The following is a 16,573-nucleotide window of genomic DNA, read 5'->3' on the forward strand; positions in this document are numbered from 1 at the left end:
ATATAATTATGGCAACACAGGTTTTTCAGAAAACTCTTCTAAAAAAGGATTTAGAACATTGGTTTGCAAAATAGCTGATCTACAAGTTCACAGCGCGTCACTTTGTGCCGCGCTGCGAGCTTGTACATCTGCTATTTTTTTACGTTTTTGAAAAATCTTGAAAGTCTGGCCATTTTGATTGATTTTGAATTTTCTTCTTGGGGGGTGTCCCTGGCACAAAACATTTTCAGATGGGGGGGGGGGGGGTCTGCGGCCAAATATATACAAATTTGGGGGTCATTGGCACGAAAATTTAGAAGGCCTCAGGTCTTAATGGGATAAAATAAAATAACCCCCCCCCCCTTTGCTACAGCTCATGTTTGCAAAGCATAAAGGCTATGAATCTTACATTGTTGGAACACATCTTAGAGGAACGCCTGCTCTCTGTTTGCCACGGTCCAGTGTTGGCAACGCACCGCATTCATCCCTGGACACCGCTCTGACATAACCGCTAAACAATATATTATCGTCGCTGCCGGGGCAGAAACCTCATATCTCCATATTTTTACTTTTTTTTTGTAAATTAACCCATTCAATCCAGGAACGCATCTACAAATGTCTTCTAGATCCTAACAGTTTTCTGAAAAACGTATGTTTCTATATCAGTGGCGCTCAAAACTTTTTCATGTCAAGGACCACCCCAAAAATCATATGCATTTGGCCGCCGACCGCCTTCTCAAAATATTTAGTTCCAAGGACCCCCCCAGAAGGCAAAGATTTTTGTACAAATGTTCGCTTTAAAAACATATATATCTTCAAAGATTTGCACAGATTTTCACGATTTTTCAAAAATAGCAGATCTACAAGCTCAGCTTCTGCTATTTTTTAATAGCCATGGTATAAAACATATGAGGTTTCCACCCGACAGCGACGATATTTCATATGCCATCATCAGCAAAAAAAAAAAAAAAAACCTAAGAAAAGAACCCGGAGCCAAAAAGATGCATTTGTGTTTTGCGTTTGTTATGGTAAATTGCTCTCCTGTGCTGTGATGTTATTTTGGCTGCATAGTTTGTCTTGTCAAAACATGAAACAAACATTAAAACGACTAGATGGATAGATACAGTGCGTCGTGTCCAGATGTTCCTCAGTAAAGATGTACATTCCTACGTGCTTCTCCCATGTGTCCACTGACCAACCTCAGAACAGCTGGCTGACGTCACCGACTGTCTGTCTGTCTGAGTGATTGATTGGCTGTCTGTCTGATTGACCAGTTGATTTATTGATTGATTGGCTTTCTGTCCGTCTGTCTCTCTGACTGACAGACTGATTGGATGTCTGACTGAGTAGTTGGCCGTCTGTCTGTCTGACTGACTGACAGTGGTGGAAAAAGTACTCACATTTGTTACTTAAGTAAAAGTATCAATACTGCAATGTAGAAATACTCTGTTACAAGTAAAAGTCAGAAATAAAAAATGTTCTTGAGTACAAGTACAAAAGCATTGGTATATTCCAGTAAAGTAAAAATACCTCAACATTTTACTTAAGTACAGTACTTGAGTACTCAGTGATGTTGCTAGGTTTTCAATGTAATGGGTCCTGGGATGCAAGGGTGGTCTTTTAGATGGGTCCCAGGGACATTTTATGAGTCCCACAAATTCACACCCTACATGGTGCCCGGTGCTTGGACCCGGTTTTGTCAACGGGGGGGGGGGTTCAGTGCAGACCCGTTCCTGCTTTTCAAGACCGATACCGATATATATACATATATTAAAAAATCATAAATATATTTTTTTTATGAATCTGTAGTATTAGCACACCTTATGGTAAGAAATACTAGTAGTGGACAACAGGTGGATTTAACATACCTTTGACCAATAGAATACATTTAATCATATAACCTTTTAATCGTTATTATTATTTTATTTTGTATTATTTATGAATGTAGAATTTATTTTTACTATTTATTGTGTAGCAATAAAAGACTGAAAACACTGGCTTACAGTGGAATTATTGGCAACTAAAGAAATAGGAATTCAAGAAATAATGAAGACAAATACTGACAATGCCTATGAACATTGGCTTGCAGTTATTGCATAACATGCAATAATAATATTAAGCTTGTCATTGAGAAAGGAAAATAAAGTTGTCTTTTTGAGGAGAAGTGGAACCTTATAAGTCACTTTAAGTTTAGCATGAGGGAGAGGGTCTACCCTCTTCAGGGAATTAATTGATATGATATCTCTAGGCTACAGAAAACATTCAGTTGGCTATTAAACATACACAAGACACAGACGATAGACAACCGGTTACTTACAGCTGCCATTAATTAGTGCTTTTGATTGCCTTTGTGGTCAAATCAGGGTCAAATGCATAGGCTCAACGAGCCATCGTTAACCTGCTAATGTTACACAGCTGATTGGCAACATTAATCCACCACATCACTCTGATGTCCAAGCAAGTTGGAGAACACTCTAAAATCGGGGATTTTACTTTGGCTGGTCAATTTAAGATGACAATAGCAACAAAGGTTAGTAGTAGACCTGTATGTATGATGATCAGTTATTATTCCAGACAGTGGTCTATCCAAGACGTTTTAACACGTTTAAGACCAGGTCTCAACCAGCTCCTCATGCCGTCTCTCTCTCTCTGTGTGTGGGGAGGGGAGGGGCTGTGCTGCTGCTGTGCGAGAGTCTCCACACCATAGATATATATAAAGGCTAGATGGCTCAAGGGGGCGGCGCAAGCGTAGCTCAACCGCGGCCATCTTGCGACGGTCACTCATAACATTATGTCTATGGTGCATATACTTTGAAATAACATAGCGTGCTCAATTTTCATCCGATTTTCAAACGGTTTGGTGTTTTGTAAACACCAAAGATGTAGTTATGATACTGCATACTTATAATTATAATCATGTTTTTTTTTTAATACAATAATATCATAACTACATCATTGGTGTTTACAAAACACCAAACCGTTTGAAAATCGGATGAAAATTGAGCACGCTATGGTTATTTCAAAGTATATGCACCATAGACATAATGTTATGAATGACCGTCCCAAGATGGCCGCCATGTGGCGACGTCGTACTCCATTGGCCAGCAGCGCGGGTGAGTCATCTAGCCTTTATATATATCTATGCTCCACACAACGTCTAACCGACTTATACTTCTCTAGTACAACGGTGTCTAACCGGAGAGTTATACTTCTCCACACACGGTGTCTAACCGAGAGTCCATGGCTCCATGCAGATCACAGCTGACAAATATTATCGGAGCTATTATTAATGTTATCGGTTTTATCGGGATGATGTCATACATCCTGATATCAGACCAATAATTATCGGGCTGATACTTATCGTGCACTACTAATTTTACCGCGAATTATTTTTATATTTTTCTGTGTTGTTGGTGAAAACTCTAGTGCGTCCCATGGACGCAACTGCGGTGTCATGAATGCGTCCTTTCGCAATATGGTGCGTCAGAGACGCAGGACGCAGGCCTACGAGCATCTCTGAGTACTTAGTTACTTTACACCACTGCTGACTGACTGACTCATCAGGAACACGGGTGTCACCCGCCCAGGCTTTCGACATACTATACAACTATTTGACAATACTGTCATGTGTATCCATTGTGAAAAGCACGCACTATCAGCAGATCGTCTTATTACAGCGTCAGACTTTTAAAGACATTATCTTACGCCACACTTGGAATGAAAATACGCATACGGTGCATCATCGGGCTTAGCAGACTTCAGCGGGCACAAATGTTTTGAAAATAGCAGATCTACAAGCTCACAACGCGTCCCATCGCGTTGTGACGTTGTAGATTGGCGATTTTCAAATAGCCAAAGTTTAAATAGGGCTGAAGTGGTGAATGTATGTTTTGTAATTATAATCAAAATCTACAAAGTAACTAAAGTTTTCAAATACTTGCAGTGGAGTAAAAGTACAACATTTGCCTCTGAGATGTAGTAGAGTAGAAGTAAAAGTATTGAAATTTGGAAATACTCCAGAAAAGTAAAAGTACTACTTAGTCAATTTAAGTAAAATAAAGGAAATGTACTTAAGTTACTTTACACCACTGCCCATGAAGCCGAAACTGGCCCCTGTAAAAAAGTCAAAGTCAACGCGACGCGTTGTGAGCTTGTAGATGGGGATAGTTTCACTAGTTCCCCGGGAAGACATCAAATTTGTCTTTTGGGTCACGACCACAAAAGTTTGGGAACCACTGGGTTAGGGTTACGCATATAACCACGTCCACCTGGGCGAAACACCAAAGAAAGTCGTACCTTCGAGGGTGCCTGGTTTCTCTGCGATGCGGATCTGTCTCTCTGGCACCACGGGTTCTCCCTCGGAGTTACCGATGTCCGCCGGGATGAGGGGCAGGCTGTCTCTCTCCTCCTCCTCTGAGCGAGGGTAGTACAGAGGCAGCAGCTTCCTGTACACCGGCTGTGGGACGACGGACACACTGATGATGAAGACACTCGTCGCCGGGCAGCACTCACAGAATCACCCAAATGTATACACATGCAATGCATCTAATTATTGGCAAACCCATTAAGACCTGAGGCCGATTCTACAAATGCCTTCTAAATCAGTTCTCAAACTTCTTTGTGCAAAGGGCCCCCAAATTCATATATATTTTATATTTAAAATGACACAGATGCGTTCCTGGTCTTAATGGATTAAAACCTCCGTACAGCACTTGGGGACCAACTCCATGTTGTTTGGCATTTGCCAGTATTTTGGTCAAGGGCACTGGCAGGAATGTGTACCTACTGTAGCATGCCACCATATCACACTAATTCTCTTTACTGGTCCTACGAGTGAATGAACGAGAAAGATAACGGTAAACTAATCTGAATATCGTCTCTAGGTGGGAACCTCATATGTCCAAAACATATTACTTTTCAGGATACAAAATTCAAAAATGTAAAATTTAGATCCACAAAGCTTAAGGTTTCTGCCCGACAGCGACGATATCAATAATACATAATCGGAGACATGAAACATGCATTACCTCCTCCATCTCTGACACAGCAAACACCACAGTCTCAATGCTTTCCCCGTGACTCTCCAGAAACCTGCGCACCGTTCCTTGTAACACACACACACACACACACACACACACACACACGAGGATTATTAGACTAGTGAGGACAATCCACCGCATTATTTCCTAACCTTTAAGGTCCTTACATACCGGCGAATATAGCGAATATACGCAAAATTCGGACTTGTTCCGAATAATTAAAAGGCGCTTTTTCGCTTCGCTTTTTCGCTCCATGTACGGAGCCATTGACTTTATAAGGTTTAAAAAAAAAACGCATTATTCGCACGAAAAAATCGCCACGGTGTGTAAGGACCTTAAGAGTCGTGTTGTCCACGTCCACACACAAACTTTTCTTTTATAAAACTAAATAGAAAATAACTATTATATTTACGATTTTAGGGTTAGGTTTTCATTGTTTTCATCTGGACTTTAACAACCAAGTCTAGCCTAGTTATTTTATTTCCAACAGCTCAAACAAAACATTAATACCAGAGAGGGTCGCGTAAAAATTCTTGGCTTTGATGGAATCTTTGATTAGGTGTAGTTCTATTTCATGCAGAAACACAACATAATTGCCTTGATGCAAGTAACATTAACGAGTGTCAACGAGCGTCAGCTGGACAGTGACAGTGACAGCTGTGCTGAACTGAAAGTGAATGGAGTTACTGTGATTATGGTAAGCTTAGATTTCATATCACAAACACCATAGAATAAAAACTCCTTTATCCACTTTAACCAGCAAAAACAAATGGGGAAAAAAAAGATTTTTGTCTGATACCGATATTGACCGATAACGGCAAATATCGCCCGATACCGATATGTGGCCGATATATCGGTGCATCTCTAGATTTTACACATCTTTCAACAGTCTGTAACCCTTGTTCTGTTCCTGCACAATTTGAATAGATCCTTTCCCCAGTTGCAGATATAAACATGATATATACGTGTTATATACAGTAGAATGGCTACTGGACACTTCCAACAATAGTGATGACGTGCCATCTCTCCTCTGCATCTTAAAGTGAGAGATCTCCAGACTAGTGAAAACTACAAAATGTAACTAAATTGACCTGTCAAAGGGTCCATTTGGTTACATTTGTACACTCTCAGGGTTACAAATGGATAAATTAACACTTTTAACTGTGGATTGCACTGTGTGTAGTGTAGAGAAAATGGCGTGCCAGTCTTCAGTCGCTAGTTTCCAAGAACCTGTGCCTGAAAAGATATTTGTATTACTGTCTGGAGAACAGTATCCCTCCCTGTGCAACTTGGGATTCCAAGCAGGAGTATTCTGGGTATTTTCAATTAATTTCCCTGATTACACGCCAAAAGCCCCGCCTCCCCCCACACGTACATTTTTTAATTAAGAAGGATGTGTTTGTTGGCATATAGCCAGGGCACGCTTGCTTGCTGATATAGCCTTATCCTGAAATTGGGCAGAATATGTGGTGGTGAACTTATCGCTCACGACCACAGACTGTGTGATTTCCTCTACACGCCACAGTTAATGAGTTATGGGGCCATCATTCGTGTTAGACCTAATTGACCGTGGCATGTCTGCGACGTAACATTACTGGGCTGAGTGATATACATAGTATTATTAATACAATTCAATACCATGTAAGGCCTTTTTTTTGTACATATGAATTTAAGACCATTTAACCCATTAAGACCCGAGGCCGATAAAAAAAAATGTTTTAAAATCCCAACAGCTTTCAGAAAAAAAAGTATGTTGCCATATCAGTGGTGCTCAAACTTTTTCATGTCAAGGACCCCCAAAATTATATGTTTGGCCATGGACCCCCCCCCCCATCTCAAAATATTTTGTTCCAGGGACCCGCAGAAGCAAAGATTTAAGTTTAAAATGTTCGCTTAAAAAAAAATAAAAAAATTCAAGATTTTTGAATAGCCAAAGTATAAAATATACATAATACACACATAGCCTTACCCTGAAATTGGCCAGAAATATGGGTGCCCTTTAATGTTCACAACCACAGTGTGATTTCCTCTACACGCCACAGTTAATGAGTTATGGGGCCATCATTCGTGTTAGACATAATTGACCGTGGCATGTCTGCGACGTAACATTACTGACCTTAAGTGATACCACTGTGTGTGTGTTATAATCACATTTCTAACTGTGTGTTGCATGTGTGACCGCTTTGGGGAGTGTCCATATGTGTGAATTGTGTGATTGTGCGTTTTGTCTGCGAGGAGCGCGAGTGCCCGCCCGGCAATGAAATGCTGCATGTGACTGCTGCTTCAGTTTACCAAAAGGTTATTTGTGCGTAGATGAAACGCTCCACTGTTTCCCCCTCTTTTTTTTCTTACAGGCCTGGAGGGTATGCAAGCATGCACCGATTGGGAAATTCTGGGCAGAAACTGATAACCGTCTTGAAAGCGGTGTGTGTGTGTGTGTGTGTGTGTGTGTGTGTGTGTGTGTGTGTGTGTGTGTGTGTGTGTGTGTGTGTGTGTGTGTGTGTGTGTGTGTGTGTGTTAGAGCTGTCACGATCATGAAATTTTACTTGACGATTAATTGTCACTCAATTAAATGTGATTAACAATGTAATTGTGTTTCGTTGAACATTGGAACATTATGAATAAAAAATATATTTCTGTTTGGCTTTTACACTTTGTAATAAAAAAAGAATTGCACAGGGCACATATAACAAATAACTAAAATATACAAATAAATTACTGACATTTAATTTAAAAAATATTAAATAGCAAAAATAGCTGATCTACAAGCTTACAACGTGTTACAAAGTGACATTTTCAACATGGAAATCATTGAGTGATTAGCTCAAATAATTGCGATTAGAGGTGTGTGTGTGTGTGTGTGTCTTACTGAAAGCGATGTGTGTGGCGTCCTCCAACGGGTAGCCTCTTTTGGTTGTGCTCACCACACACAATCCCACAGACACCATGGACTGCTCTCTGCAATCATAAACAACAAATAAAAACATCATACAGAGCTTATGGTACGCATCACTGGCAACACCCTGGTATTTCTGGGTTTCTATCCTCAAAAAATTGGGGTTGGTCCGGTGACCCCCAGGGGTCCTTGGGGTGGTTCCAGAGGGTCCCCAGCATAATTAGTTCATAGCATCACAATCATTTTAACCATATTTTATACTTTGGCTATTCAAAAATAGCAGAGAGAGAGAGAGAGAGAGAGAGAGAGAGAGAGAGAGAGAGAGAGAGAGAGAGAGAGAGAGAGAGAGAGAGAGAGAGAGAGAGAGAGAGAGAGAGAGAGAGAGAGAGAGAGAGAGAGAGAGAGAGAGAGAGAGAGAGAGAGAGAGAGAGAGAGAGAGAGAGAGAGAGAGAGAGAGAGAGAGAGAGAGAGAGAGAGAGAGAGAGAGAGAGATCTTCGTGCAAATCGACCCACTGTTGAAAACCCCCGTTATAATCAATACTACTAGATTAGACTTTATTGTCCCAGAGGAATATTTGCTTCAACATAGAAACGAATAAGGAGCAGTAGCACACAACACAATGTTAAGATACTACAAAGATTCTCCCAAAATACATCCATAAAACATGTCAGCGAGGCAGGCAGCGAGGGTTTGTTTAAAGCTGCACTACGTCACTTTCCTGTTCTGCCCTGGATTTGAACCTGGATCTCCTGTGCAAACGCTGCCATTTTTACCACTGAGCTAATAAGAGCCTGAATGCTTACTCTGGGGAGCAATGTCATTTTGACCGAGGTCAAAATTCTTGTCAAACTAGAAACGAGAGTCGTGTCCAACCTAGACACACAGGACCTAATGTCTCAATATAAGAGCAGAACCAAATGCAACCACCCCAATTGTATAAGTTATCTTGTATTAACATACTCTAACCATACAGAATGGTCAACATAAAATAGAAATTCACTTACAAATGACATAATGGAGCAGTGGGGTCCCCAGCTAAAGTAGTTATTACAGCATAACAATTATTCTAACCCCTTTATACATATTTTATATGTTGGCTAATCAAAAAAATAGCAGATGTACAAGCTCATAGCGAGGCGCTGCGAGCTTGTACATTATATTATATATTTTTTAAATCTTGAAAGTTTTTTTTTTTTACACAAATCTTCTCTTCTGGGGGTCCCTGGCGCAAAACATTTTCAAATGGGGCTCCACGGCCAAAATATATATCAATTTGGGAAACACTGCTTTACACCACTGGCCAAGCTCTACCTGATAGGAGAGAAAAGCAGTACAAAGATGGGGGCAGGGGTGTATGTCCCTGCAGATGTCGTGCACACACACACACACACACACACACACACACACACACACACACACCACACAGACCCTCTGACAAACACTGGCCCCTGGGCACAGAGAGTCACACAGCAGCTCAGACAAAGCCAGACACAGTTGGTGTTTAAGTGGCTTAAGTCGAGAACATGAGCCTAATGAGTCGTCCCTCTCGGTTCAGACACAGAGGAGAGAACTCCCTCTGTGTGTGAGAATGAGTCCAAATCAAATCAACAAGTCCTGAGACGACATCTGAGGGGTTTCAGCTAAACTCAATCCTGACCAACACGAGGTCGAGCGGAGTGGACCGAGTCAGGCTCCGTACAATAGTGGTCAAACATGCATACACACACACAGGTCTGGCTTGTATATGCATCTTAAAACACCCAGCTGTTTAATGTGTTATACATCGATGCCAGTCAGAGGGACCGTTCGACAAATAAGTATGTTTTGAGTGCAAAGTCGAACACACTTTAAGCCCTAGATACTAGCTGTACGGTGAATAGCGAAAATAGACTATCTACAATACAAGCTCACAACACGTCACATTCTTGAAAATGTGTTTTAAAATGCTGTAAAGTTTTCATCTGATTATAATGATGTGCGCCAACATATGGACGTCAGGTAGGAAGGAAGTGGTTAAGCTACACTAGAAACTATGTTTGGCAGGGCCATTTTAAATTGTGTTCTATCATTCATGACACTAGTCCGCTTTGTTTCCTCATCCCATCGTCCGGATAGGGACCGTTGTACTGCGACCGGCTAGGACGAGGAAAGCCATCTCCCACTATCAAAACCTAACCACGCCTTCATCCGCCTGGGTTGCCACCTGTGGTGTAAAGTAACTAAGTACATTTACTCAAGTACTGTACTTATGTACAATTTTGAGGTATTTTTTACTTTACTGGAGTATTTCAATTTTTTTAACTTTTACTTCTACTCCACTACCTCTCAGAAGCAAACGTTATACTAATACTAATGTAGTTATTAATTACTTTGTAGATTTTGATTATTATTCCAAAACATACATTAACCACTTCAGCCCTATATACATTTCGGCCATTTGAAAATAGCCAATCTACAAGTTCACAATGCGTTGTGCTCGTGATGCGACGGATTGTGAGCTTGTAGATCTGCTATTTTCAAATGATTTTTTTATACACGTGAAAACTTGTGAAATGGGACATTCTGCATAATGGGTAGTACTTTCTACTTTTGGTACTTCAAGTTCATTTTGATACCAATACTTTTGTACTTTTACTTGTAACAAAGTATTTCTTCATTGCAGTATTCATATTTTTACTTAAGTAAAAAATGTGAATACTTTTTCCACCACTGGTTGCCACAGCATTGCTAAGGTGTGAAGTATACAGTTTCGTGCGGGTGGGGAAAACAGGAACTCAAATTGCCTGGTGGTGGTGTGGCTGTAAAACGCTATGAGTGGAGGTCCTTACATGGCTATTTGCAGGATGTTCCGGTAGCAGCTGAACAGAGAGCTCTCGGCGGCCGTCCTGTACTTGGCCTTGAACTTGGGTCCCACGGTGTGGATGATGAACCGCGCTGCCAGGTTGAAACCTTTGGTCATCTTGGCCTCGCCTGTCCGACACCCTGCAGACAAGCAGTGATAACAACCACCATGGGCATAGTGATGCAGAGTGTAATTAATTGATTGATTCATTTGTTTTGAGGTCAGTCTACCATCCCATCACATTTCTTTTTTTCACTTTGAGACGGATGGTAGTAACACTGAGAGGAAGGTTCTAGCTGGACAACGGTAAGTAAGAGGCAAGGGAACAATTACAAATACATGTTTTATCACTGAACACACTAACTAAAAGAAAACACCTCCCCTGAGGGCACTCGTATAGCGCAAAGTGTACAGTTCCTGTCCACCACAGCAGAGTCTGTGGGTTTGAAAGCCAGGCGTCGCCGTCTATACAAACACAATAGGCTCTATGCACAGCAGCCATATTGGAAAGAAATCTGGGCCTCTTCCTTGCTTCCTTCACAGGTTTTACCAGTTATAGTGATGAAGGCTCTGTTCCATACTGGTCAAACAGGATGCTGATATCGTGCATGTTGGCTCACTGGAAACACTCTGCTAATCAGTGGGTCTCAAAGTGTGGTACAGGTTAAAGCACTATATTCTGATAGTAAACATTGCTATAGTGTTTATTCAGTCACATGGGTCTCCCTGTCTCTTCAGTTCTTTAATAAACAGAAGTGTTCAAGTTCCAATTTTGTCTGCTCATTTCTTTGTGTCATCACTTCCAATTTCGCTTGTTTAATCTGTATCCTGGCCGAGTTCTCTATCTTGATTGGATAAAATTGGTATCCCAACCTGAAAATGCATTTTCTGTTTAATAAAGAGCTGGCGAGACATGGAGACTCTATAGCAACGAGTACTACCAGAATATAGAGCTATTTAACACTTACCTTAAGCAAAGAAAATCACTTACCCTACCTTTAATCGTCAACTTATATTTTGTAATCGTGACAGCCCTAGTGGTACAAATGCACATTTTGCATACTCTCAGTGTTAAAGCAAAGTGGTTCAGATTCTGACTCTTCTGGTACCTTTGAGTTTCATCAGCTCGTCCCGGAGCTCGGGCCCTGCATGCTGGTGGACGCTGTCAGACACCGGGTTCTTGTCTGTCAGCGACTCGTTGCTGGTGTTGACGATGGCCGTGCAGTTCAGCAGCGCTACGTCTCCAGTGCTGTGGGGAGGGAGGGGAAAAAGGCAAACACTAGGTCGTTAATTTACGGGGAAAACATTTTTTTTAGAATATGGAGATAAGGGGTTTCTGCTTGACAACAGCGATATGTAAACATTACTGATTACATGGCTGACTTGACTGGTTCACTGACGGCTGGCTGGCTGGCGGGAGGGAGGGAGCCTTTAACCACATGGACCCTAGCGTCCCTATTCTGGGCATGTCATAATTAGGCAAACATTCTGCAAAAATAGCAGATTTACAAGCTCACAACGTGTCGCAACGCCACTCTTTTGGCGTAGTAGAGGGTAAAAAAAGGAGGGGACCAAGTATAGACCTATGAGGTTACCCCAGTCAACAAAGTATATCGTTTCTGTTGGGTGGAAACCTCATATCTCCAAAACTCAAATTCAAAAATAGCAAAAGTAGCTGATCAAAGCTCAAAAAGTGTCGCTTCGGGCCACATTTCCAGCCTGTAAATCTGCTACTTTCGATGCTTTTGTGTGATGCTGTAGTATGATCAAGTAGGGCGTTAATTTGACAAAAAAAAACACAAAAAGTTTGGTTATGGAGATAAGAGGTTTCTACCAGACAGCAACGATATAGTATTTAAGTGGTTAAAGCCTATTATATTGCTTTCATAGTCTAGGTCTATAGGAAGAGCAGCAGTTCTAGTGAAACATTCCTTATCACTTCAGTGAGAGCATTCAATGTGCATTCTTGTTCTCTGTTCTACACTCACTCAGGTTTTAACTGAGGCCTAAATAGGGAACTACTCAAGCTTGTGTTGAAAGCACTTGATCACAAGACACGCTGTGGGGCTCAACAAGCACGGGGGAAAGAGAAACAAGGAGAAAATAAAGGATGAGAGAAGAGTTCGATGTGCCACAAGGCATGTGGCAGCGGTGGCTTAGTGGTTAGAGGGGCGGCCTTGATACCGGAAGGTCCCTAGTTCGATTCCCCAATTCATCACATCAATCATGAATCACCGCTGAATAGCCCTTGAGCAAGGCTTCCATGCAGGGTCCGGCTGGAAACAAGTTTCGTACTTAGTCCGACACCCTGGGTAAACAACAAACTTTGCTTTGCTTTGCATCGCAAATTTTTTTTTTTTTCAGCGATGCTGAAGCCTGATTCATACTTGCGTTGCGGGCCAGACTGTGTCTTGCACCAATAATAATAGCCAATAATAGCCAATCTTAGGGATGTTAACAATTCATCTATAATCGATTCATTGCTGTTAAGAATTTACTTGATTAAATGTATTTATTTTCAATTAATTGAATATTCATATTCCATCATATTCAAGGGCTTTTGGAGAGAAATGAGACAGACTCCATAGAGCACTGCAGAGGGGAGGTGTGTGTGTCTGTGTCCAGACACTCGTTAATGTTATACACATCAGGGTTTCTGCACTCATTTTCGGTTTCGGACTAGAATTTTCCCTTTGGTCCTAAAAAATGCAGCTTATCAATCAATGGATTAATCGATCGATAATGTTATCAACTATAATTTTCATTCCTAAATCTACAAGCTGAAAATGTTACATGTCAACGTGTTGTGAGCTTCTAGATAAAGTTGTTCCGATACTGCCTAAAATGCTGGTATCTGTACGTTTGCCAGTTTATGCCACGTAATTTATCACATATTTTATTTACAGTAATATTTTGAATGCTTCAGTTGATGTTGCACTACTGTTTTATACTCTTACTGCTACTATTTACATTATTATTTTACTAACTTGGAGCTGCACTCTTATTTATTTATTTAATTATTAATGGCATTTTTACGTATTCCTGGATCAGTGGTTCTCAAAAATCTTAATTTCAAGGACCCCCATAACTGAGAGTGTACAAATGGAACCAAATGGACCCATTTGGTTCCATTTGTACACTCTCAGAGTTACAGACCTGTAAGGGTCCATTTGGTACCTCCTCAAGGAACCCTGGGGGTCCCTGGACCTCACTTTGAGAACCACTGTCCTAGATATTTTAGAAACTAAACCGGATCGGTACATGGTATCGACCGATATGCAAGTTATGGATATCGTAATCGGGAAGGAAAAAATGGTATCGGTACAGCTCTGCTTCTAGATCGGCTATTTTAAAAAACTGTGAATTGTCTTGAAATGCACCTACTGTAGCTAGCAGCAGTGCCCGTCTGTGCTAGAAACATGCTTAGCAGGGCAAAACCTCCAAGTGAGCTTATCACTTGCTTTCGTCACAAGACCTGAACACAGCAGAATCCGAGGCACCTTTGATAGGGTGCATTATTGTGAACCAGAGATTTTTTTGCTTTTTCCACTTGTATTTTATGGTCTACACAGCTAGTTTACAGTCAGCAAAATCCAAAGAGGTCATGTTATTTATGTTACAGTATACTTATAAGCAAGTAGCTTCTGAAATAGTTGCAATAAGGCATTTTTACAAATACAAACAGGTATAGCTTCATCTTTGTCCAATGAATGTTGTTCCATAGTCTTTAAATTTCCATCTACAAAACCCAATTTCATCACACAGTGTGTACACGATCAGCAACTCCCTCTTATACTTAATAGATACAAAAGTATTCCAATCGTATTCTATCAACAGACTGGATGTCAAGAAACCCCAATTTAAGTAAACTGGTCACAGCTATAACATACACCAGTGGTTCTCAAAGTGTACATTCTTGTGAATCTCAGAGTGCTACAGGGTTTAAAAGCATGGCATAAAAACAGCATAGGCAACCAAACAATTACATGGGACTCAACTAGGCTAAACTAAAGGGTCCAATTAAAACTAGCTAAAAAGGAAACAGGGCAAAGACAAAAAAGAAAAGAAAAAGGCCCAAGAAAAATGTATAAAACGCTTTGTTAAAAGGTAGGTTTTTATTCCATTTTTAAAAGCATCAGTGGACTGTGGTGCTCTCAGGTGTTCACAGGTTATAATGTAGTATACAAATGGAACGTATGGAATGTATACTGTCAAAGTTAAGGGGATGTGAAAGTTTGAGAACCACTGGCCTACACCAATATTTCTCTATACTTCTCAATACCATTAGTGTGTGTCTGTACAAGCATACGTCTCTGTCTAACACAAGCATGCCGCCCTTAATTCTCAGGGTCAATTCTCCCTTGAGCCGCGAGGTCTCGTAGCCCAGCAGGAATGTCGCTGGGCACAAGGGGGGCTTTACTGAGCGGCTCCTGGCAGCCTGGGCTCTGGGCTGTCATGTGCTCTGCAATAAAAGAGGATTTATGACATGTTCGTCTGGGGATGTTAATGATTAACCGCTTAACCCGTTAATCGATATGAGTCGTCATCATCGATGCATTCTACTCAGTTGCTCACTCAATTGAAATTACCCATTAGGTAGGCCTATTATCATTAGCCCACCACAACATATAGAATTTTACTCTGTAAATGGGGATATTTTATACCGTTATCTGTCTTTTTCCTTTGTTTCTTCTATATTGTTAAAATGTTACTAACTTTCCGTGGTGTTGTCGGCTCCGAGGACGCCATCGTTGAATGAGTTTGGGTTTGTTTCCAGTGGGAACACATTAGAAAGCGAACTCACAGATGTAAATACCGCTCACTACATTTCATTGGGTAAAGCGTGGCTTGCTTCCTGGTCTATGGCCCGCCCACTTGTAGGCCAATGTTCACAATGGTCCTTCCGACAGATGCAGTAGCGCAGCTCGGAATCTGTTCTTGAGAGATTAGCCGACCCTATAGATCACATCTGTGACCTCCCCCTCAGCTGTACCTCCGGGACTCGGTCACATAAACCATTGGTTCTCAAAGTGGGGTCCTTGGGGGGGCTTCAGGGGGTCCCCAGCTAAATGTGCTAATATAGCGTCACAATCATTTTAACCACTTTAACCATATTTTATACTTTGGCTATTCAAAAATAGCATATATACAAGCTTACAGATCTGCTTTTAAAAAATATATATATATACATTTTTAACTCAAATCTTTGCTTTTGGAGGTCCCTGTCACAAAATACTTTTGAGATGGGGGTCCAAATACATAATCATCTTGGGTGTCCTTGACATGAAGAGGTTTGAGTGAGAAATTTGACCAGCTGCTGCTGATCTGCGCTGGTCAAATTTGGTCAAAATGCGCTTCTATGTTAAATTCAACTTTACGGCCATTATATTTGGTTATATTGTACCTGTCATATTGTAATTCTGTCCTGATGGACAAGCACAGACGGGAACCTGATCTAGGACGAAGGCTCTACGTACGTCCTCTTGGTGGGGGCTCCCCACTGGCAGGTGAGTCAGTAGGATACGACAGCAGTGACACAGAAATGTGTGTGGGGAGGAATTCATTGGCAGAGCGACTAAATTGTGGCGAAAAAGGGGCAAAAAAATAATTGGCTACTCTAAATTTATTTTTTTTTAAAGGGAAAAAAGAAAGAAAAGAGGTTGCACAACTCGTAGCCACGATGCAATAACTTTTTTATTTTATTTTTTTACCAACGTTTCGACACAATATAGGTCTTCTTCAGGGTATCACTTCAAATTGAATTACTTGATTCATAGTATTCTGTAACAAGTTTGCTGTGGCCATGCTGCATGCTT

At 41.0% G+C, this 16,573-nt stretch overlaps 1 protein-coding gene across 2 annotated transcripts in view; it reads right to left on the reverse strand.

The window, feature by feature from the left end:
- Window positions 1-16,573, reverse strand: part of gdap2 (ganglioside induced differentiation associated protein 2) — a 58,803-nt gene that overhangs the window by 39,139 nt on the left and 3,091 nt on the right. For both annotated transcript variants that reach the window (XR_014602701.1, XM_084084329.1), the window contains exons 3-7: window positions 11,867-12,006; window positions 10,744-10,897; window positions 7,888-7,976; window positions 5,007-5,083; window positions 4,276-4,435 (exon numbers count right to left, since the gene is read on the reverse strand). Coding sequence is in view for 1 of the 2 variants with exons in the window: in XM_084084329.1 (XP_083940455.1) it covers window positions 4,276-4,435; window positions 5,007-5,083; window positions 7,888-7,976; window positions 10,744-10,897; window positions 11,867-12,006 (620 nt within the window). In the remaining variant the exon portion in view is untranslated. The remainder of the gene's footprint in view (window positions 1-4,275; window positions 4,436-5,006; window positions 5,084-7,887; window positions 7,977-10,743; window positions 10,898-11,866; window positions 12,007-16,573) is intronic.

The sequence above is a fragment of the Gymnoscopelus microlampas genome (genome assembly GCF_963454915.1).
Source record: "Gymnoscopelus microlampas genome assembly, chromosome: 17".
NCBI classification, from domain to species: Eukaryota; Metazoa; Chordata; class Actinopteri; order Myctophiformes; family Myctophidae; genus Gymnoscopelus; species Gymnoscopelus microlampas.